A 22,726-nucleotide genomic window follows, 5' to 3' on the forward strand; every position below is an offset into this window, starting at 1 on the left:
ACACATCCTTCTATTCCTTTCTCCCTCATGTTTTTCTCTAGCTTCCTCTTAAATGCATCTATGCTAGTCGCCTCAACTATTTCTTGTGGTAGCGAGTTCCACTTTCTAACCACTCTCTGGGTAAAGAAGTTTCTCCTGACTTCCTTATTGGATTTATTAGTGACTATCTTATATTTATGGCCCCTAGTTCTGGTCTCTCCCGCAAGTGGAAACATCTTCTCTATGCCTACCCTATCAAACCCTTTCATAATCTTAAAGACCTCTATCAGGTCACTCCTCAGTCTTCTCTTTTCTAGAGAAAAGAACCCCAGCCTGTTCAATCTTTCCTGATAGGTATAACTTCTCAGTTCTGGTATCATCCTAGTAAATCTTTTTTGCACCTTCTCCTGTGCCTCTATATCCTTTCTATAATATAGAGACCAGAACTGTTCACAGTATTCCAAGTGTGGTCTAACCAAGGTTCTATGCAAGTTTAACATAATTTCCCTGCTCTTCAATTCTTTCCCTCTAGAAATGAACCCCAGTGCTTTGTTTGCTTTTTTATGGCCTTATCAACCTGCGTCGCTACTTTTAGTGATTTGTGTATCTGTACCACCAGATCCCTCTGCTCCCCTACCCCATTTAGATTCTTCGTTTCCAAGGAGCATGTGGCCTCCTTATTCTTCCTATCAAAATGGGGAACTCTGTGAGCAAATTAAAAGGACAACATAGCAGTGTTGTTGTAATTGGAAATTTCAGTTATCTATCTGTTAAGTAGACCAATAGAGGCAGCTAAAACTAAAGGGAGGCAAGGCAGAAATATTTGTTCATACTGTCAATGATTGTTGAGTGGAATATTAGAGGGAATAATTTATTTGATTTAGTCCTTAGCAGTGATTCTGGCACTACATCTGATTTCCATGTAGGGAGTTTCTGAGTAGTAGTTATCAATGTATCTCAAATTGCAGCTGATTTGGCAAATTACTGCTGAAGTTAATTTAGTGTTAGTACCAGAATTGAGGAGGGTTCAATCTTCATCTATGAGGGAAGAATTGAGGAAGGTACAATGGACTACATAGCTAAATACAAATAATTGTGCTACAGAAGAGAAATGGGTTTTATTTAAATCAATACTTATTTAGTAAGTATTGATTTAAATAAAACCTTGTGTGTTCCTCAGATATAAAGGAGGGTACATAATAAAGTGAAGCCTAAGTATGTAAGAATAAAGATATGTTTTACATTGTTTTTAATATGGAACGAAAACAGAACAGCTAATGTAAGAATTATGGTTAAACAACATGAGTAGATCAGAATTGGTTTAAACTGTGTACTCGCAAATCCTATCTTTGATCACAATGTTATTCCTGACTAAAGTCATAGTTCAGGAAGAGTAAAGAAAGGAAGCAAAGGTTGCTGAGATAACAATGGAAAAGGATGATAACTTTAGACAATGGAACCGGATGTTGGTAAGGATAAAGCCCCAATAAAGAAAGAAAGACAGAATTGCATTTATATAGCACTTTTCATGACCTCAGGATATCCCAAAGCGCTTTACAGCCAATGAAGTATTTTTGAAGTGTAGTCACTTGTAATGTAGGAAAAGCTGCAGCCCATTTGCGCACAGCAATATGATAATAACCATGTTATCTGTGTTAGTGATGTTGGTTGAGGGATAAATATTAACCAGGACACTGGGGAAAACTCCCCTGCTCTTCTTTGAAATAGTGCCCTGGATTCTTTTACATCCACCTGTGAGGGCCTTGGTTTAATGTCTCATCTGAAAGATGGCACCTCCAACAATGCAGCACTCCCTCTGTCGGCATTGGAGTGTCAACCTAGATTTTGTGCTCAAGTCTCTGCAGTGGGACTCGAACTCATAACCTGCGACACAGTGCTACCAACAGAGCCACAGCTGACACTGATTTTGCGTGTTCAGCAATCTGGTAACCTAAGGGCCCATAATATCTCCACTTAATGCAATAGGAATATATGACAATATCCTATATAAACCCAACAAAGTGGTTAAACAGGAGGCGAGCAATCATAGGGACATTAATCTTTAAAAATATTTCACTAGATATATAGTAAATAATGGTCTCAGCTAGGATTAAGGTATTCAAGGCCAATCGTACCATTGGACCTGATACCATTTACCCCAGAGTGTTAAAGGAAATGGGAAATATATTATGCGAGCCATTAGCTCACATGGTCATTAGCTGTTTGAGGTGTGGACTAGTTTCACTGGCCTAAAATTTAAGAGGGGAGGAAAGCAGACTTTGGGAATTATAGGCCTGTCAGTTTGATGTCAGTTGTAGGGAAGTTGCTAGAAGGCAATGTAACAGTGATTTTTACAGGAGAGTTTGGCAGTCATTGAAGAGTCCCCGCGTGGCTTTAGGAAAACAGAAATCCTGCCTTACTAGCCTGGTTGAGTTCTTTGAATTGATTAAATGTGTGGATGATGGCAGTTCAGTACATATATATCTTGATTTCCAAAAAGTTTTCAACCATGTGCTGCATAGACAGCTATTTTGAAAAAATTACATCAAATGAGATTACTGGGTAAATATTATGCTGAACAGGTTACTAGTTGCAATCTTGTTGGTAGCAATGGAAGTAGATCTGTACGGCACCAGGTCATGAGTGGAATCCCGCAGGGCTCTGTTTTTAAACCATTGTTGTTCTTTATCTTCATAAATTATTTGGATGAGGGCATTAATGGGTTACGGGGAGCGGGCAAGAAATTGGACATGAATTTAGATTTGAGGTTAGGATCAGATCAGCCATGATCTTATTAAATGGTGGAGCAGGCTCGAAGGGCCGATTGGCCTACTCCTGCTCCTATTTCTTATGTTCTTATGTTTATGTTAAAACCCATCTGGTTCACTAATGTCCTTTAGGGAAGGAAACCTGCCGTCCTTACCCGGTCTGGCCTATATGTGACTCCAGACCCACAGCAATGTGGTTGATTCTTAATTGCCCTCTGAAATGGCCTAGCAAACCACTCAGTTGTAAAATCTCGCTAAAAAAAGTCAGAATAAAAATAAAACCGGACGGACCACCCAGCATCGGACTACTAGGCACTGGACACGACAAAGGCAAACCAAGCCCAGTCGACCCTGCAAAGTCCTCCTCACTAACATTGTGCCAAAATTGGGAGAGCTGTCCCACAGACTAGTCAAGCAACAGCCTGACATAGCCATACTCACAGAATCATACCTTTCAACCAACGTCCCAGACTCTTCCATCACCATCCCCGGGTATGTCCTGTCCCACCGGCAGGACAGACCAACCAGAGGTGGCGATACAGTGATATACAGTTAGGAGGGAGTGGCCCTGGGAGTCCTCAACATTGACTCTGGACCCCATGAAATCTCATGGCATCCGGTCAAACATGGGCAAGGAAACCTCCTGCTGATTACCACATACCGCTTTCCCTCAGCTGGTGAATCAGTCCTCCTCCATGTTGAACACCACTTGGAGGAAGTACTGAGGGTAGCACGGGCACAGAATGTACACTGGGTGGGGGATTTCAATGTCCATCACGAAGAGTGCCTCGGTAGCACCACTACTGACCGAACTGGCCGCGTCCTGAAGGACATAGCTGCCAAACTAGACCTGCGGCAGATGGTGAGCGAACCAACACGAGGGAAAAACTTACTTGACCTCGTCCTCACCAATCTACCTGTCGCAAATGCATCGGTCCATGACAGTATTGGTAGGAGTGACCACCGCACAGTCCTCGTGGAGACGAAGTCCCATCTTCGCACTGAGGATACCATCCAAAGTGTTGTGTGGCACTACCACCGTGCTAACTGGGATAAATTCAGAATAGATCTAGCAGCTCAAAACTGGGCATCCATGAGGTGCTGTGGGCCATCAGCAGCAGCAGAATTGTAATCTCATGGCCCGGCATATTCCTCACTCTACCATTACCAACAAGCCAGGTTCAATGAGGAGTGTAGAAGAGCATGCCAGGAGGAGCACCAGGCGTACCTAAAAATGAGGTGCCAACCTGGTGAAGCTACAACTCAGGACTACATGCATGCTATAGACAGAGCTAAGCGATTCCACAACCAACGGATCAGATCAAAGCTCTGCAGTCTTGCCACATCCAGTCGTGAATGATGGTAGACAATTAAACAACTAACGGGAGGAGGAGGCTCTGTAAACATCCCCATCCTTGATGATGGCGGAGTGCAGCACATGAGTGCAAAAGACAAGGCTGAAGCGTTTGCAACCATCTTCAGCCAGAAGTGCCGAGAGGATGATCCATCTCGGCCTCCTCCCGATATCCCCACCATCACAGAAGCCAGTCTTCAGCCAATTCAGTTCACTCCACGTGATATCAAGAAACGGCTGAGTGCACTGGATACAGCAAAGGCTATGCGCCCCGACAACATCCCGGCTGTAGTGCTGAAGACTTGTGCTCCAGAACTAGCTGCACCTCTAGCTGAGCTGTTCCAGTACAGCTACAACACTGGCATCTACCTGACAATGTGGAAAATTGCCCAGGTTTGTCCTGTCCACAAAAAGCAGGACAAATCCAATCCGGCCAATTACCAGCCCATCAGTCTACTCTCAATCATCAGCAAAGTGATGGAAGGTGTCGTCGACAGTGCTATCAAGCGGCACTTACCAATAACCTGCTCACCGATGCTCAGTTTGGGTTCCGCCAGGACCACTCGGCTCCAGACCTCATTACAGCCTTGGTTCAAACATAGACAAAAGAGCTGAATTCTAGAGGTGATGTGAGAGTGACTGCCCTTGACATCAAGGCAGCATTTGGCCGTGTTTGGCACCAAGGAGCCTGAGTAAAATTGAAGTCAATGGGAATCAGGGGGAAAACTCTCCAGTGGCTGGAGTCATACCTAGCACAAAGGAAGATGGTAGTGGTTGTTGGAGGCCAATCATCTCAGCCTCAGGACATTGCTGCAGGAGTTCCTCAGGGCAGTGTCCGAGGCACAACCATCTTCAGCTGCTTCATCAATGACCTTCCCTCCATCATAAGGTCAGAAATGGGGATGTTCGCTGATGATTGCACAGTGTTCAGTTCCATTCACAACCCCTCAAATAATGAAGCAGTCCAAGCCCGCATGCAGCAAGACCTGGACAACATCCAGGCTTGGGCTGATAAGTGGCAAGTAACGTTCGCACCAGACAAGTGCCAGGCAATGACCATCCCCAACAAGAGAGAGTCTAACCACCTCCCCTTGACATTCAACGGCATTACCATCGCCAAATCCCCCACTATCAACATCCTGGGGGTCACCATTGACCAGAAACTTAACTGGACCAGCCATATAAATACTGTGGCTACAAGAGCAGGTCAGAGGTCAGAGGTGGGTATTCTGCAGCGAGTGACTCACCTCCTGACTCCCCAAAGTCTTTCTACCATCTAAAAGGCACAAGTCAGGAGTGTGATGGAATACTCTCCACTTGCCTGGATGAATGCAGCTCCAACAACACTTAAGAAACTCGATACCATCCAGGACAAAGCTTGATTGGCACCCCATCCACCACCCTAAACATTCACTCCCTTCACCACCGGCACACTGTGGCTGCAGTGTGTACCATCCACAGGATGCACTGCAGCAACTCGCCAAGGCTTCTTCGACAGCACCTCCCAAACCCTCGACCTCTACCACCTAGAAGGACAAGAGCAGCAGGCACATGGGAAAACACCACAGCAAGATCCAGCCCAGTATGTTGCAGGCCGATTTAGATTAATTAGGGGACCATGCCCCTCCATAGCAAATGTCTTTTAATGTGGATAGATGCAGTGTTTTGGGTTTGGAAAACCGTAGACATGTGTGTGATATTAAGAGGCACCCACCGAAGGATCAAGAGAGGGATGTGGGGGGTCATAGTTGATAAATCATTAAAGGTGCCCAAACAGTGTTATGCGATCATTAGGAAGGCAAGTAGGGCTTTTGGTTTTATTGCTGGTACAATATAATATAAAACAAAGAAGACTATACATAAGCTGCAGAAGGCTTTGTTATGGCAGCATTTAGAGCATTGTGTCCAGTTTTGTTGCCCAAGGATGAGGATATCGAGACCCTGTAGAATATACAGAGGACAACCAAAATGCTACCCAGCCTAAGAGTTCCAATTATCAGGATAGGGTTCAGGATTTGGATTTATTTTCTTTAGAGAAATGCAGGCTGAGGAGATATGTTTGAGGTTTTTAATGATGAAGGAATTAGATTCTATCCAGTTAGATGAGTTATTTGAAATTGATAGGGATTGTAAGACCTGAGGCATGCATATAAAATCCTTAGGCAAAGAATTAGGTTAGATATTAGGAAGTGTTTCTTTTCACAGAGAGACATCAACCTCTGGAACAGATTGCTGAAGCATGCAGTTAATATGTCTTCTCTACAGGTGTTTAAAAGGGTTCCTGAGAGACAGGATATTTCCAGTTGTAGAGGGTGAATTATGGGTTAGCTGGGAATAGACTCAGGATTATCACTAGAAGAATGAAGGGGAAAGTTAGAAGAAATGTTTTCACATGGATGATTACTAGAACATGGACTGCTTTACCAGACATGGCTATTGAGGCAGGAACTATAATATAATTTAAAAGGGAATTAAATAAGTATCTGAAAATAATGACTATAAAGGATATGAGGAAAGAGCAGAGAAATAGGATTACAGTAGTCAGCTCCAGTTGAAGAGTTAGCACTTGTTATAGTGCGATTTGCTGTATAGTCTCCTTCTGTGCTTTAAATTTTTATGATTCTATGGCTTATCAAAAGCAATGCCACTAGAGATCTGTTAGTATGACAAAATATTAATGTAAGTTAGATGTAAATATCAAATTATCTCCAGATGACATAAACTATCAGTATTAAATTAAGAGGCTGTTCCATAAACAATATGAGATTCACTGATGCTGATGTTATTCCTGAATATAAACATGATCTTGAAGAGCTAACAAGTAGAATTTGAAGCAAGAAGTTTTTTTTAGCATAAATACAGAAAAGACTAAAGTTTTAGTTGCATGGTGAAGACTGGAAAATCTAAAGATTTAATGCCAATAGAGAAGAAATAGAACAGGTGCTTTTTTATATATATATTAATGACTTGGACTTGGGTGTACAGGGCACAATTTCAAAATTTACAGATGAAACAAAACTTGGAAGTGTAGTAAACAGTGAGGAGGATAGTGTTAGACTTCAAGAGGACATAGGCTGGTGAAATAGGCGGACACATGGCAAATGAAATTTAACGCAGAGAAGTGCGAAATGATACATTTCGACAGGAAGAATGAGGAGAGGCAATATAGACTAAATGGTACAATTCTAAAGGGGGTGCAGGAACAGAGACCTGGGAGTATATGTGCACAAATCTTTGGAGGTGGCAGGACAGGTTAAGAAAGTGGTTAAAAAAGCATTCAGGATTCTTGGCTTTATAAATAGAATTTAAAATAAAATTGCTGGACTATAACTTGGTGTTGTAAAATTGTTTACAATTTATAAATAGAGGCTTGGAGTACAAAAGCAAGGAAGTTATGTTGAAGTTTTATAAAACACTAGTTTGGCCACAGCTGGAGTATTATGTCCAGGCCTTAGAGAGGGTGCAAAAGAGATATACTAGAATGGTTCCAGGGATGAGGGACTTCAGTTACATGGATAGACTGGAGAAGCTGGGGTTGTTCTCCTTAGAGCAGAGAAAGTTAGGAGGAGATTTGGTAGAAGTGTTCAAAATCATGAAGGGTTTAAATAAAGTAAATAAATAGAAACTGTTCCCATTGGCGGAAGGGTCGCGAACCAGAGAACACAGATTTAAGGTAATCGGCAAAAGAACCAAAGGCGACATGAGGAAAAACTTCTTTACGAAGCGAGTAATTATGATCTGGAATGTGCTGCCTGAAAGGGTGGTGGAAGCAGATTCAATCATGGCTTTCAGAAAGGAATTGGATAAATACTTGAAAGGAAAAAGATTGCAGGACTACGGGGAAAGAGCGGAGGAATGGGACTAACTGGATTGCTCTTACAAAGAGCTGGCACGGGCTCGATGGGCCAAAAGGCCTCCTTCTGTGCTGTAACCATTCTATGATTCAATGAAGTGGATACGTTTGCATATCAAATGGAATGTTCTTGGAAGATAGAAGGTGTTTTGTTGAAATATAAGTTAAAGAAGATATGGAATGCGAGGAGCATCTCTTAACAAAGCACTGGTTAAATGAAATGTTGGTAATACCAATTTTTACTGTATGTCAGAGAAGCATGATGCCTCGGGGCAGAAGATGAATAAATGTCACTAGTGGAGAAATAGCTTATCTGATAAACAAGGTTCTAGAGCTTGGTCATGAAGGAATTTGGACTGAGCAAAATGATAATAGACTGAAACTCTGAAAGGTGACTCAGATGGTTTAGACATTTCAGATGAAAGATGACAAATTAGTGAAGATTATTCAAGTAATTCTTCTTTAGAAGTAATAAGGGCAAGAGGAAGATCACAAAAATGCTGGCTAGTTTGTATTAATTATGATATTTATCAACTGACTTGATTTTATTCTATCATAACATCTGGGCTTCAGTCCCTTAATCTTTATTTATGTTAATAGGACAGGTAGATAAGTTAATTAAGAAGGCATACGGGATACATTCCTTTATTACCCAGAGAGTGGTGGGGGTCTGGAACTCACTGCCTGAAAGGGTGGTAAAGGCATATAACCTCATCACATTTAAAAAGTACTTGGATATGTACTTGAAGTGCCATAACCTACAAGGCTACGGACCAAGATCTGGAAAGTGGGATTAGGCTGGATAGCTCTTTCTCGGCTGGCACAGACACGATGGGCCGAATAGCCTCCTTCTGTGCTGTAATTTTCTATGATTCTAACTTAATCTTTTGAGGAAGCTACACTGAAACCACCCACACATTACTTAATTGGAACCGTCTTCGTATGATCCAACTTGCAAGATTTTGATTTTAGAGTGGTATGTGTATAAAGTATTCACAAACTTGGAAAAGTGTTTCACAAGATAATTTTTTGGCTAACACTGAATTTAAATAATTTAAAGACCAATCAAGCAGTCACATGTATGATGGAAGCAAAGCTACATCATGTATCAAATAGAGAATTGTTTGTATATTATTTTGTTTGGGTTCTGCCAGGACCACTCGGCTCCAGACCTCATTACAGCCTTGGTCCGAACATGGACAAAAGAGCTGAATTCCAGAGGTGAGGTGAGAGTGACTGCCCTTGACATCAAGGCAGCATTTAATCAAGTGTGACACTAAGGAACCCTAGTAAAATTGAAGTCAATGGGAATCAGGGGGAAAACTCTCCAGTGGCTGGAGTCATACCTAGCCCAAAGGAAGATGGCAGTGGTTGTTGGAGGCCAATCATCTCAGCCTCAGGACATTGCTGCAGGAGTTCCTCAGGGCAGTGTCCTAGGCCCAACCACCTTCAGCTGCTGGACCTTCCCTCCATCATAAGGTCAGAAATGGGGATGTTTGCTGATGATTGCACACTGTTCAGTTCCATTCGCAACCCCTCAGATAATGAAGCAGTCTGTGCCCGCATGCAGCAAGACCTGGACAACATCCAGGCTTGGGCTGATAAGTGGCAAGTAACATTCATGCCAGACAAGTGCCAGGCTGACTCCCCAAAGCCTTTCCACCATCTACAAGGCACAAGTCAGGAGTGTGATGGAATACTCTCCACTTGCCTGGATGAGTGCAGCTCCAACAGCACTCAAGAAGCTCAACACCATCCAGGACAAAGCAGCCCACTTGATTGGCACCCCATCCATCACCCTAAACATTCACTCCCTTCACCATCTGCGCACCGTGGCTGCAGTGTGTATCATCTACAAGGTGCACTGCAGCAACTCGCCAAGGCTTCTTCGACAGCACTTCCCAAACCTGCGATCTCTACCACATAGAAGGACAAGGGCAGCAGGCACATGGGAACAACACCACCTGCACGTTCCCCTCCAAGTCACACACCATCCCGACTTGGAAATATATCGCCGTTCCTTCATCGTCGCTGGGTCAAAATCCTGGAACTCCCTTCCTAACAGCAGTGTGGGAGACCCTTCAACACATGGACTGCAGCAGTTCAAGAAGGTGGCTCACCACCACCTTCTCAAGGGCAATTAGGGATGGGCAATAAATGCTGGCCTTGCAGGTGACACCCACATCCCATGAACAAATAAAACAAAAAATTATATTACTTTCATAGATTATAAACTGAGCAAATGTGTGTTAAAAATTGATGTCAGGCAGCTGTATCTTTTAAAGTGTTCTTTTTTCTTTGGGTTGCGGGAGTAGCCAATGCTTAAAATTAGAATTGTAAACAATTTTACAACACCAAGTTATAGTCCAGCAATTTTATTTTAAATTCACAAGCTTTCGGAGATTTTCTCCTTCCTCAGGCAAATGTTTCAAGAGCTCCTTGAAGCCTACGCATTTATACATATAGAACAATACATGGTGTTTACAGACTGCCCCTGCAACTGCCCGTTGCCAAGGCAATCACCGTGTTCAGACAGAGAGGTGTCACCTGCAGAACCCCCGAATACACATTCAACAAAAAACAAACAGGGAAAAAAAACAGAGAAAAAAAACACAGAGAGGCAGAAACATCCGGAAGGCAGAGAGAGCCAGCAAATGACCCATTATATTAAACACAGATAACATTTGTTCGCTGGTGGGGTAACGTGTAGCGTGACATGAACCCAAGATCCCGGTTGAGGCCGTCCTCATGGGTGCGGAACTTGGCTATCAATTTCTGCTCGACGATTTTGCGTTGTCGTGTGTCTCGAAGGCCGCCTTGGAGTACGCTTACCCGACCTTCGGGTAAGCGTACTCCAAGGCGGCCTTCGAGACACACGACAACGCAAAATCGTCGAGCAGAAATTGATAGCCAAGTTCCGCACCCATGAGGACGGCCTCAACCGGGATCTTGGGTTCATGTCACGCTACACGTTACCCCACCAGCGAACAAATGTTATCTGTGTTTAATATAATGGGTCATTTGCTGGCTCTCTCTGCCTTCCGGATGTTTCTGCCTCTCTCTGTGTTTTTTTTCTCTGTTTTTTTTCCCTGTTTGTTTTTTTGTTGAATGTGTATTCGGGGGTTCTGCAGGTGACACCTCTCTGTCTGAACACGGTGATTGCCTTGGCAACGGGCAGTTGCAGGGGCAGTCTGTAAACACCATGTATTGTTCTATATGTATAAATGCGTAGGCTTCAAGGAGCTCTTGAAACATTTGCCTGAGGAAGGAGAAAATCTCCGAAAGCTTGTGAATTTAAAATAAAATTGCTGGACTATAACTTGGTGTTGTAAAATTGTTTACAATTGTCAACCCCAGTCCATCACCGGCATCTCCATAAAATGAGAATATCCACATTGTCCGTAAAGGGGAAACTCTCTACAAAACACCGGGGCATTGTGTTTCATATACAGGTTAGTCAAGAGGCAGAAGTTTAGAATGTAGATAACATCTGAAATTACTAGTCCTTTCAAAGACAAATGGTTTTCATTTGACATTGAAACATGTTTCTGTTGTGGTCATGTGAAAAGCAAATAAATATCAGATGACAGGAGATTGTTTTTCATACCCTATCTATTTAGATGTTAGGAATGGTTAATAATGTAATTTCCTGACCATTGAAAAGATCCTGTTCAACCTTCAAATGAGCTTGCTTCAACATCAAGGAAATCAATTATAATAGGTCCTCATTCCTTGATGTGTGCTGCACAATGCATGCAGGGCAGCCAAAAGGAGCTTCATTGAGTCATCAACCAATTATCATTTCATCAGTCTTATCAAATGCCACTGAAAAGAACTGCTGACGTTTCGGACTCATTCTTGTTTATGTATTGTGTAAGTTAACTATTATCCTGCTAGTTTCTTAGTGTTTTCCTGCACCTGTGCAATTATCTCACTTGCAAAAATGTGACTATTAGTTTTCACCTGTATTTGGTAGTCTGACACTGTGATATTTATCACATTTCAGAATGGGCAGGATAGCACAGTAGGTATCGGCCATGATCTCCAGTGCATAATACTGTGCTAAAAAGGCAACTGTTAATCCTATAAGAATAAAGGCATGCATAAAAGGTGCAAGTTTTTCATAGGAGCCTCAATCTGCTTATGGATACTGTCTTTTTTACAAGGTAAAAGTGCTGGCAAATGTCCAAATAAGAGTATGTATCAATTAGGTAGCTTCCAATTTTATCAGACTGAATTTATAAACTTTTATTGTAAAACATATGTATTAGTTTTATTCAATTCCATGCAATTGTAGACAATATGTTTAAACATAGTTTGATTACACATTATATAAACTAACCATAAAGCAACTAACATAAAATATCCTTGAAATTAAGCTTTATCTTTCTGCAGTACCATAAGAAAAATGGGCAGAAACAATCTTACAGCATTACATACATAATTGTCACCAAACATACATGTTTCAGGAATATTCTTGCTCTTACATCACTTCTAACATTCATTAGCATATAATTTCAACCAGAAAGCTTATTTCAATTTGTTACAAAAATAGGTTCAAATAAAATCGGTGTAACAAATTGAGAGGGTGGCTGTGTGACCTGGAATGTAGAGGCAACAAATAAATGAAACAAAACTTATGGTATTGTATCATTTCTAATCACTATGTCTGTATTCTAGTATTTGGACGGAGGAGGCTCTGTATCTATCAGTTGCTAAACTAATTAATGTTCATGGCACTCTGAATATGATTATGTAAATGTGCTCTTTTTAAAGAGTTAAAAATCATAACTGTAAGGGCCAGCCCCAACAATAACAAAAGGAACTGAAGATCCTGTAATTGGAGCCAGCCAATTAAAAGAGACTTGCATTTATATAGCGCCTTTCCTGACCTCAGGACCTCCCAAAGTGCTTTGCAGCCAATGAAGTACTTTTTGAAGTGTAGTCACTGTTGTAATTGTAATAGTTCCTACATTACAAGTTATTAAACTGTAATTGTGTTGTGATCTTCTATTTGGTCATAATTGTTACAAATGAAAGGCATAATGCAAAGTTGAATGCATTCACAATTATACACTGGCCTTGATAGTTGCAGCAATATAAATGGATAACATTCCAGAAGTGCAGTTACAGAATTATATTCCGCCATTTTATCTTGTGGAAAAGTTTCATCTAGAGCATATTCCTTTTTATTAAGTTAAAATAATATAACATAAAATGCATTTTATTTAATTTCTTCCAAGCTAGAAAAGTTACCAGATATATCTGAATACAGGAGTTAAAAAAATGTTTTCAGCAAGAATCCAAGTCATAGAAAATCTTAGAATTTAGATTTTACTTTCCTGATTGAGAGATTAGATCACCACCTCCACCTGAACAGAGTCATTTTGATCAACATTGTTCTGGTGCTATAGCTATTTCGGGTATTGGATGGGGAAATATTATTTTTTGATGAGAGGATCTTCTTGCAAAGCCTTTCACCCATGTATTCCGCCCCCCCCCCCCCCCCCAATCAAAAACATCAAAATAAAGGCCACCCAGCAACATTAACCTGAAAATAACAACCCAAAAAACTAAGAACATGGACTGTGTTTCCTTTCCAATCAACCCCATTAATCGGATTGGCATGTGACAAGGCTAAGTCTGTATCGAATACACAGTAGTTCAGCAGTTAAGATTATTATGAATCAATTACACTGAACAGTAATGGATTTCAGCAAAAAACATGTTCTGAATGTACTCAACAAACAAAACATGCAATGTGAAATATTACCAGAACAGGACAATTTTTATTAAATCTTGTCTCAAATCATAATTTTTGTCACAGATAAATTTGAAGGAAACAAACAATAAAATGCAATGAAGCTAAAATGTTAGATGATATTGTCACAGAATAAGGCCAAATTGCAGGTTATCATACCTTCATAAAATAAAAAAAAACACTGGCTTTAGGTTTAGGTTAATAATTTTTTGTAGGTACTATCATCATTGAAACTGGAGTTTCCTGTTTTACAGCTCTTGGATTCTGTTTGACTATTCCCAGGTTCAGTAACATCCCTAGAGCACAGAAGATTCTGAAAATGCTTCTGGAACAGGGATGAGGCATAATAATAAATCAAAGGGTCGAGGCAACAGCTCACACTGCCTATGCACACACACAGCATGTAAGCAAAATAGAGAGAGTCACTTGCTGCATAATAAAAATGAAGATAGTGTATGAGCAAAATGACATTAGTTGGTGCAAAGCAGACAATAAAGACAGAAAGCACAATCACAGCCAAACAGATAGCACGTGTTTTTTTGCATTTGTTTGTCACATTTGATGAATGCAGGGTTACGATAATACATACATAGCAGACTGAGGTCACAAGCAGGGGAATTACAAAAAACAGAATACACAAAGCGGGAAAGTAATAGACGGAATAGTTTTGTAGTGTCGAGAGGGGTAACACATCATGGCATGTTGTAATGTTTAGGTCAGTGATATTCACTGTTTGCTCAGTAAGGAAAAGTGGTAGAGCCCCACCAATAGCTGCAAGCCACGCGACAAGGCAAAGTACAACAGTGCTTCCCCGGGTCCTCCAGGAGGCAGAGCGTATTGGATAAACCACAGCAAGAAATCGGTCGACACTTATACACATCATCAGCAGCACTGAACAGTACATATAAGCATAAAAACCACCAGTAACCAATCGGCACAGGAAAGAGCCAAATCCCCAGTCATTACCAGAAAAATGGTAGGAGATCTTCAGAGGAAGCATCAGCACAAATAACAAATCTGCTGCTGCCAAATTCATCATGTAAATTACAGCCAGCTTTTTAAATTTCATTTTAAAGTGAATCATTAAGATTGCGATACAGTTGAGAAGCAAACCCACTGCAAAAACAATGGTGTAAACAGAAGGAATAAATACAGTCATCCATCGACTGGTTAGATATTGTGCTGCTGTATTTGAGATGGTCACATAATCCACATTGGGTTTCTTAGCGTTTTTGACAGGATCGATGGATTTATTGTCATCCAATCCAAATCCAGATCCATCTCTGAATCCACTGCCATCATACTGGCCTGAACCTTCACCTTCAATTTTCCCATCAAGATCGACAACTTCAATAGATTCAGGGTCCGAATTACCTGCAAAAGTTTTGGGTCTAATTTTACGCTGTGAAAAGTTGCCTGAAAAACAAGTCAGAAGATTGAAATTAATATTTTTCAATTACTCGACTGTAAAGATGCAAAATTCTTATGTGTGTTACATTCTGTGTGGAGTCATTTTTAGGAGCCATTGAAAGAGCCATGTTATAGGATGGATATTTATACTTTTCTAGAGCAAAGAAGCAGCCATAACCAACGTATAGCATCAGAAACAGTGTTATACTGGACTACTATGCATTGTTTAATTTATATTCTATAATTAGAGATTATCAAAAGAACTAAGGGAGAGGGTTGGAGAATTTTTCTAGCATCGAGGGTTGTTAGGACATGGAATGCTCTACCAGTAACCGTAGTGGCTATCAGAATTTGCAATAACTTTTAAAAGGGAATGATATGAAAATATATTTAAAAGGGTTTGGGGAATAGGACAAAATATATAGCTCCTTCAGAGAGTTGGCACAGGTGCAATGGGCATAACAGCCTCCTTCTGTGTTGTAAAATGCTATGATTAGTATTTTCCACCCTGGAATCATACAGAGTCTGAAGTGTAATATTAAATTCTAAATCACCAATATAATTTTAATGAAAAAAATACTGTGACTTTTTGTGCTGGTTAATTCTTTATCATTTTTTTTGTAGTGGAGAATCACAATTTCCCCATCCAATTTCCCAATCCAAATGTTTTGTTTTTGATTATTTTCTTCCTGGAAAGTAATCACCCTTGTTCCAGGTGATCCTTGGCTTCTTCTTTCAAAGGGTCTGCAGCGAAGATCATTTAGTTTTGGTAAAGTTCCCACCTCACCCTGGGGCTTCCAGTGCATTGTTGTATTAGACCCCAAATGTTTACCACCCAGGGAATTTTCATCAGGCCTTATCAAGATTTTAATATTAACTGAAATGCTCATTTTAATAATTCGTTGCAAAGTAGTTTGTCCACAATTTGGATAGTTATTTAGTTAATAAGCCTTTTATCTTCCCATATATTCAACACATGTTGGGATGTTAGTCTGAGGTCTGATTAAAATCACACAACTGTATACTATTTGGCTCTTGACACTGTACAGCCTCTAAATGTTTCAACTACTTGCAGATGGCTAAAGTCTTGTTATGTTTAAACAATTATAGCCATAAATTTAATGGGAAACAATTGCATGATAAAACAATGCATTTTGACGGTATTGAGCAGAAAGTTAAACTTAAATTGTTTTTCAAAATTGTTCATTCTAATTTGGCAAAAAAAAAATTGTTCCATAAGAGATAACTTTAACCTAACGTTCACTTTATCTGATAGCAGCTTCCTTCCCGTTTCTGTGACAGATACATTTGTGATGCCTGAGATTGCACTAAGCTTTGGAAAAAGTTTGAGAAATGTACTTTTAGACAAAAATTAGAAACAGAATTACTAATTGTATTTACTTCTGGGAAGTATCTCCCAAATCTACTTACCCACTGAAGCAGCCTAGGATGATTGCATGCCTGGTTTGCCAACCCCTTGTCAGTTGAGAACAATACTTTTGCTTGTCTCTACAGGCTGAGAAACTATTGTGTGCATAATTGCAGTGATAGAGTACATCTTTGCCAAGTCTGTTGCTTTGAGTAGGGTTGCACAGAGGTGGGAGTTTGCACACTAGCATGTATAGGAAGACTTGTGTACAGATAACTAAATCATTTACAAGAATCATCTAAGTATACTACAGACCTCACAGCACTTCCGATTTGCAAAGAGGCATTTCTCAAGCCAAGTTAGGGACACATTACATCAAATACCCTTGCCTATAAACTAAATCAGTACACACTCTCCACTCAAACTCAAAATTTCCATAATACTAAAGCAATATTGTAAAAACACAAAAATAATCCAGCCCACAATGTTGACTGAATATAAACAGCTTTAAAATAATCAGATACAAAAATGCTGCTGAAATACTTTAAAGATAAAATGAAAAACAGGTATAAAAACAGGAAGGGACTGGAAGCATATAGCTTGTTCAACTTAAATGAAAAACAGGTTAAAGTTTTGGATAAAAACTGCATCAGAACTTTGCAGAATAGTTCTGATGAAAAGTCCATTAACCTATTGATTTTTATTTCAGATCCTGATTGACAAGCTGTGTATTTCCAGTTATTTCTGTTCTTAATCCATTCACATATTTTATTTTTCCAATCCAAATATTACAAAAACTATGCAACTCAAGACAGCTGCTCCAAACACAGTTTGAGGTTAGCTCATTCTGAACACATTTTTAAAAATGTTAACAGATTCCAATATCTGGTTTAATTTTGAGAAAAGGAATTCTAAGAGCAATGTTAGAGGAAGATAATTTGAAAGATAGGTTGAAAACAATTATGGACTTTTTTTTTACACCAAATATGTCATGCCATAGTTACACTGGCCAGTGAAGAAACAAGAAGAAGTTTTTAAAAAATCTTTGAATCTGAATAGTTTTCTGTTTTGCAGTCTGCCACTTTGTTTTTTTGGATTTCCACCTTTTCCTGTGAGCGTAACTGCACCAAGAAAACTTTCCATATTTTGTTCCCACCATTGTAGAAAGATGGTTTTTATTTGTTATACTATAGCATTTATAACTTGTTGTGGACTGTCAATTATTTCTCGTCTCTACCCATTGCATTGCTGTTGCATTTCTCTACTGAGTGTTTCCCCTTAAGCTTTCTTTCTCTATGCTGCTGTTTTTCTTTGCTCCTTTTACTCCACTCTCCCTCCCCCTCTATTCTTTATCTTTTTTAAATCCTCGCGTTTCCATTTCACCACGCTGAACCTTAAGATAAACAGCCGTAACAAAATGACCATGAGACTTTGAGACAAAGTAAAGGGCTCTTTGTTGTTTTCTCCAGAAATCTCACTGGCTATTATAATTTCTGTAACAGCATGACAGGAATGCCTTGACCATATCTGTGCTCTAACCAGGAATCCCATGAAATACAGATTCCCTGCAAAACAGGAGCACTGGGAAAAATATGCAGTACCTCTAAGACTACCTGCAAAACTTTGAAAATATCATAATTGTTCTCTACTGGTAATACATTAGTCACATCTTATTGCATTGACAGTATGCAACATACAGGTTTTAGTGTGATAACATCAGCTTTCATTTCAACACTTACTAGGCAGTCAGAGTGGGAGGGGATTCAATTACAAAACGGAACAAAGGTAAATATGAGTGGGATAAAAAAAAAGTTGCAGACATTTTATGTTCCAGCTTGGATTAAAGTAGAAAGTTGAATTAATTCTGGAGTAAAAGGCAGAAAATGTTGGAAATACACAACTGAATCTCAATTTGTTTTTCACGCTGAAGAACCTGTTGTGTGTTTCAGGCAAATTTCCAGCTTTTGCAAGGTTTTTTAAAATCTCTAATTACTTCGGTACTTTGTGTGTTGGTCCAAGGAATTAGGTGCGGGGGTTGAAATAGACCTACTCATAATCTGGAAGCACAGTAGTTGGCGCTTCTTGTTTAAAAGGAGGATCGCGGCCGTTTCAGGAAGGGAATGTATCCAGGGGGATTTGGGTCAATATAACCATTTGTGTTTATAAAGCACCCAACTGTCTCAAAGCGTTTCACAGTGAATTACTTGTCTGGAGTGCAATGAAGCAAATGTACACACAGACCATGCGATGATATCTTCGCACGCACAAAAAAATAATTGCGGATCGACTTGCGAGCCAATAACCTTGTAACAACGACCCGCTTTTGAGACAGAAGTGCTCAATCCATCTGAAGCAGCGATGTATATCTGCCAACTCCACATCACGGTGTACTGCCGATCGATGAATAACAACCATGGGAAACCAAGTTAGACGCTTCACAGAAATCCCCGACACTTGTGCAGTATCGGCTCCACTCTGTCTTGGTAAATAAATATGGGCAGAGATGTGAGGGTACATCAGTGGACCCGTGGGTTGCACAGATGCCAACTGACCCTTCTCCCTACACACTTTTCCCTCTATATACAAAAGGGTCGATGTACCGAAGGAATCAACACCGTGAAAGTAACCAGACGGTCGACTGCCAGGGCGGTGTCGAGACCCCCTTGTCTCTGGCACTTGTTCCCGTTCACTTTTAGGAGCTGCGCAGATTTCAGTCCTAGCAACTAAACAGGGCTAGAAACTAATAATAAATATCACTGATCCGATACGTTTTATTCTTACATAACAGAATCAAATGCAGTTCATATAAACTCTCTCTCATATATAAAATAACTCCAGTTGGTCCCATTGTTTACATTTAATATGTATATATAAAAAAGCTCGTATATTTGAATGTAAATAATAATTCACACGTTTCCTTACCAGGTTTGAGAGCTGAGACGGCGGGAAGCAGCACGACCCACCACACAAGCTGCACTTTCCAGCCCATCCCGAGTGAAAAGAATCACGGTTCTCTCTACAATCCCGATCCAGCTCAGGTTGGGACCGTAACTGACCCCGAGTCAGATAATCACCTCCCTCCGGGCCGAGAAACTCCGGAGAAATCCACAAGAAAATGAGGGGATGTTGAAGTAAAATGCAAAGGTCCTTTGCTGATCGAGGTGAATCCTTTTTGTTCTTCAGCTCCTGCGATCTTACGGAAAATGTTCCCGACTGAAGTTTGCTCTCTGAGGGCGGGCTCTTCTCACCCAGAGCAGGCTTTGATTTTGTAACTCCGCTATTTCCGGAGGCTATTTAAAGCAACAGCAGCCCCTCCCCAGATTTCCTCTCGATACTCTCACAACCCCTACTTTCTCCAGTCAGGACATTACGGGGTTAACAAAGAACATTCAATAAAAAGTCCTGTAGCCACCAAACTTGTGCTATACTCAAATTAGAGTCAGGTTAAGTTTATTATACCGTGTCCATGTGTGTAGGCAGCATTACACTCTCAAGGAATTCCGTTGTATTTCGGCGAAGTATTTACATAAAAATATCAGAAACTACACAATAATAAATCAAACTCTTTAAATTGTAGGTGTGTTTCCAGATCCCACTAAGATTATCCGTCCGCCGGAGTATGCATGGTAAAGCTTTAAGCGGTGAATGCAGACCAATCCATCTGATATCGGACCGCCTGTCACTTTGGAATGGATCAAACAAGAAGCCACTGGGGAAGAAGGCTGCAGTTTTTGATTAGGTGGAATTCCACTTCTAAAGAGAGGCGCTCCGGGGCTCCCTTGAATGGAACACGGGGGAGCTGGAAATTCCCGGAACGTGAGTTAATCTCTGCAATTGGAAGGATCGTGTACTGCTGCCCATCCAGCCTTTCCTGGAGCGATCTGCAGCCCATCGAGGTTTATTATATGGGTATTATTGACAAGGAGCTGTGTGTCTGTCGTCATGGAAATCTCTAACATTGCAAATGCACCACAACTTGTGTGTGTGGTGGAACTGAACAAATCAGAGTGCTCTGAGTCTCTCCTCGGGGTTCTGAGTTTATCCATTAAGAGACTGAGCCCAACAGACCAGGGAAATGCCAGCTTCTGCCCCGCATTCCATACGAGGATATCAGTGTTAGCCGTGAAACATAGAAAATAGGAGCAAGAGTAGGCCATTCGGCCCTTTGGGCCTGCTCCGCCATTCAAAATGATCATGGCTGATCATATAACTCAGTACCCTGTTCCCGCCTTTTCCCCATATCCCTTGATCCCTTTAGCATTAAGAAACATATCTATCTCCTTGAATATATCTAATGACTTGGCCTCCACTGCCTTCTGTGGTAGAGAATTCCACAGGTTCACCACCCTCTGAGTGAAGAAATTTCTCCTCATCTCAGTTCTAAATGGCATACCCCGTATCCTGAGACTGTGACCCTTGGTTCTAGACTCCCCAGCCATCGGGAAAATCCTCCCTGCATCTAGTCTGTCTAGTCCCGTTAGAATTTTATATGTTTCAATGAGATCACCTCTCATTCTTCTAAACTCTAGTGAATATAGGCCGAGTCGACCCAATCTCTCCTCATACGTTAGTCCTGCCATCCCAGGGATCAGTTTGGTAAACCTTCATTGCACTCCCTCCATGGCAAGGACATCCTTCCTCAGATAAGGAGACCAAAACTGCACACAATACTCCAGATGTGGTCTTATCAAGGCCCTGTATAACTGCAGTAAGACATCCCTACTCCTGTACTCAAATCTTCTTGCAATGAAGGCCAAAATACCATTCACCTTCCTAACTGCTTGCTACACCTGAATGCTCGCTTTCAGTGACTGGTGTACAAGGACACCCAGGTCTCGTTGCACCTCCCCTTTTCCCAATCTATCACCATTCAGATAATAATCTGCCTTTCTGTTTTTACAACCAAAGTGGATAACCTCACATTTATCTACGTTATACTGCATCTGCCATGTTCTTGCCCACTCACCCAACTTGTCTAAATCACATTGGAGCCTCTTTGCATCCTCCTCACAGCTCACATTCCACCCCAGCTTTGTGTCATCTGAAAACTTGGAAATGTTACATTTAGTTCCCTCATCCAAATCACTGATATATATTGTGAATAGCTGGGGCCCAAGCACTAATCCCTGCGGTACCCCACTAGTCACTGCCTGCCACCCGGAAAAAGACCCGTTTATTCCTACTCTCTGTTTCCTGTCTGTTAACCAATTCTCAATCCTTGCCAGTATATTCCCCCCAATCCCATGTGCTTTAATTTTGCACACTAACCTCTTGTGTGGGACCTTATCAAAAGCCTTCTGAAAATCCAAATACACCACATCCACTGGTTCTCCCCTATCTATTCTATTAGTTACAGCCTCAAAAAACTCCAGCAGATTTGTTAAGCATGATTTCCCTTTCATAAACCCATGCTGACTTTGAACTGAGTTAGCTCATTTTAGCAGAAGCAGTCCTAATGATACCTCAGCATTCCTGGGTTACAGAAAGGAGAATTGGAACAGGATCAAACTGGGCTGTGATGATACTTTCTTTGGCCCAATGTCCTACTGAGACTCAATATCATTGGCCACAGATCAATAAAGGCCAATTGGGCCAGGTACTGGAGTGTGAATAACATCCAATTAGTCCTCCATCAAGGAACCAACATTCAGCATCGGTATAACTGTACGCTGGCAATGCTACGAGGGGAGGAGCCAAGCAGTGACAGTGCTCCAAAATGATACAGCTCTGTGAAATTTCTCCTCAATCCCCAAAGATAGCCCAGTAAAATTCAAAAATATTGATCGAACCTTACAACGCAAAGTTCCACCTGCCCGGTTGCCTTCTAGGGATAATTAATCTTTGATCCCATCTTCTTCAAACCACTTTGTTTGAGGAATCCATGCTTTATTTGGTAGAAAACTACCACTAAAATTGGTATGCTCGTAAGGAATGTGGGTATATCAAATATATTACACTTTAAAAAAAATGAACAACAGTGGTATCCAGAGGACAGGAGGGCCGTGAAATCAAAGGGCAATGGGAGCTGAGATTGGCATCACAGAGGATGAGGAATTGCTCAGTGCAGAGGCTGAAGGAGGAAAGGAAGGAAGATATCTTGGTGAGACACGAAGTGGGACTTCTGGGAGGGGGGTTAGTAGAGAAGAAAGATTTTAAAGGCGAGGAGTAGAACAAGTTTAGGTTCTTGAAGGAGGAGAAGGTACCAGAGAGAGAGAGAGACAAAGGTGTGATT

General features: G+C 41.0%; 1 protein-coding gene across 1 annotated transcript; it reads right to left on the reverse strand.

Annotated features, from left to right (window-relative positions):
* Positions 1–13,162: 13,162 nt before the first annotated feature.
* LOC137320818 (proteinase-activated receptor 1-like) lies at positions 13,163–19,846 on the reverse strand. The gene is made up of 2 exons (XM_067982691.1): positions 19,417–19,846; positions 13,163–15,131 (listed from the first exon to the last, which is right to left on the reverse strand). The coding sequence occupies exons 1-2, from the start codon at positions 19,481–19,483 to the stop codon at positions 13,909–13,911; spliced, it is 1,290 nt and encodes a 429-aa protein (XP_067838792.1). The 5' UTR covers positions 19,484–19,846; the 3' UTR covers positions 13,163–13,908.
* Positions 19,847–22,726: the final 2,880 nt, after the last annotated feature.

The sequence above is a fragment of the Heptranchias perlo genome, chromosome 4, assembly GCF_035084215.1.
Source record: "Heptranchias perlo isolate sHepPer1 chromosome 4, sHepPer1.hap1, whole genome shotgun sequence".
Lineage (NCBI taxonomy): Eukaryota > Metazoa > Chordata > Chondrichthyes > Hexanchiformes > Hexanchidae > Heptranchias > Heptranchias perlo.

Bases quoted from the DNA above. Each gene is read 5' to 3' on its own strand.
- LOC137320818 (XM_067982691.1), bottom strand. From the start codon at position 19,483: ATGGGCTGGAAAGTGCAGCTTGTGTGGTGGGTCGTGCTGCTTCCCGCC. The intron at 15,132-19,416 runs GTAAGGAAACGT...CTTGTTTTTCAG, and splicing joins CGTCTCAGCTCTCAAACCTG to GCAACTTTTCACAGCGTAAA.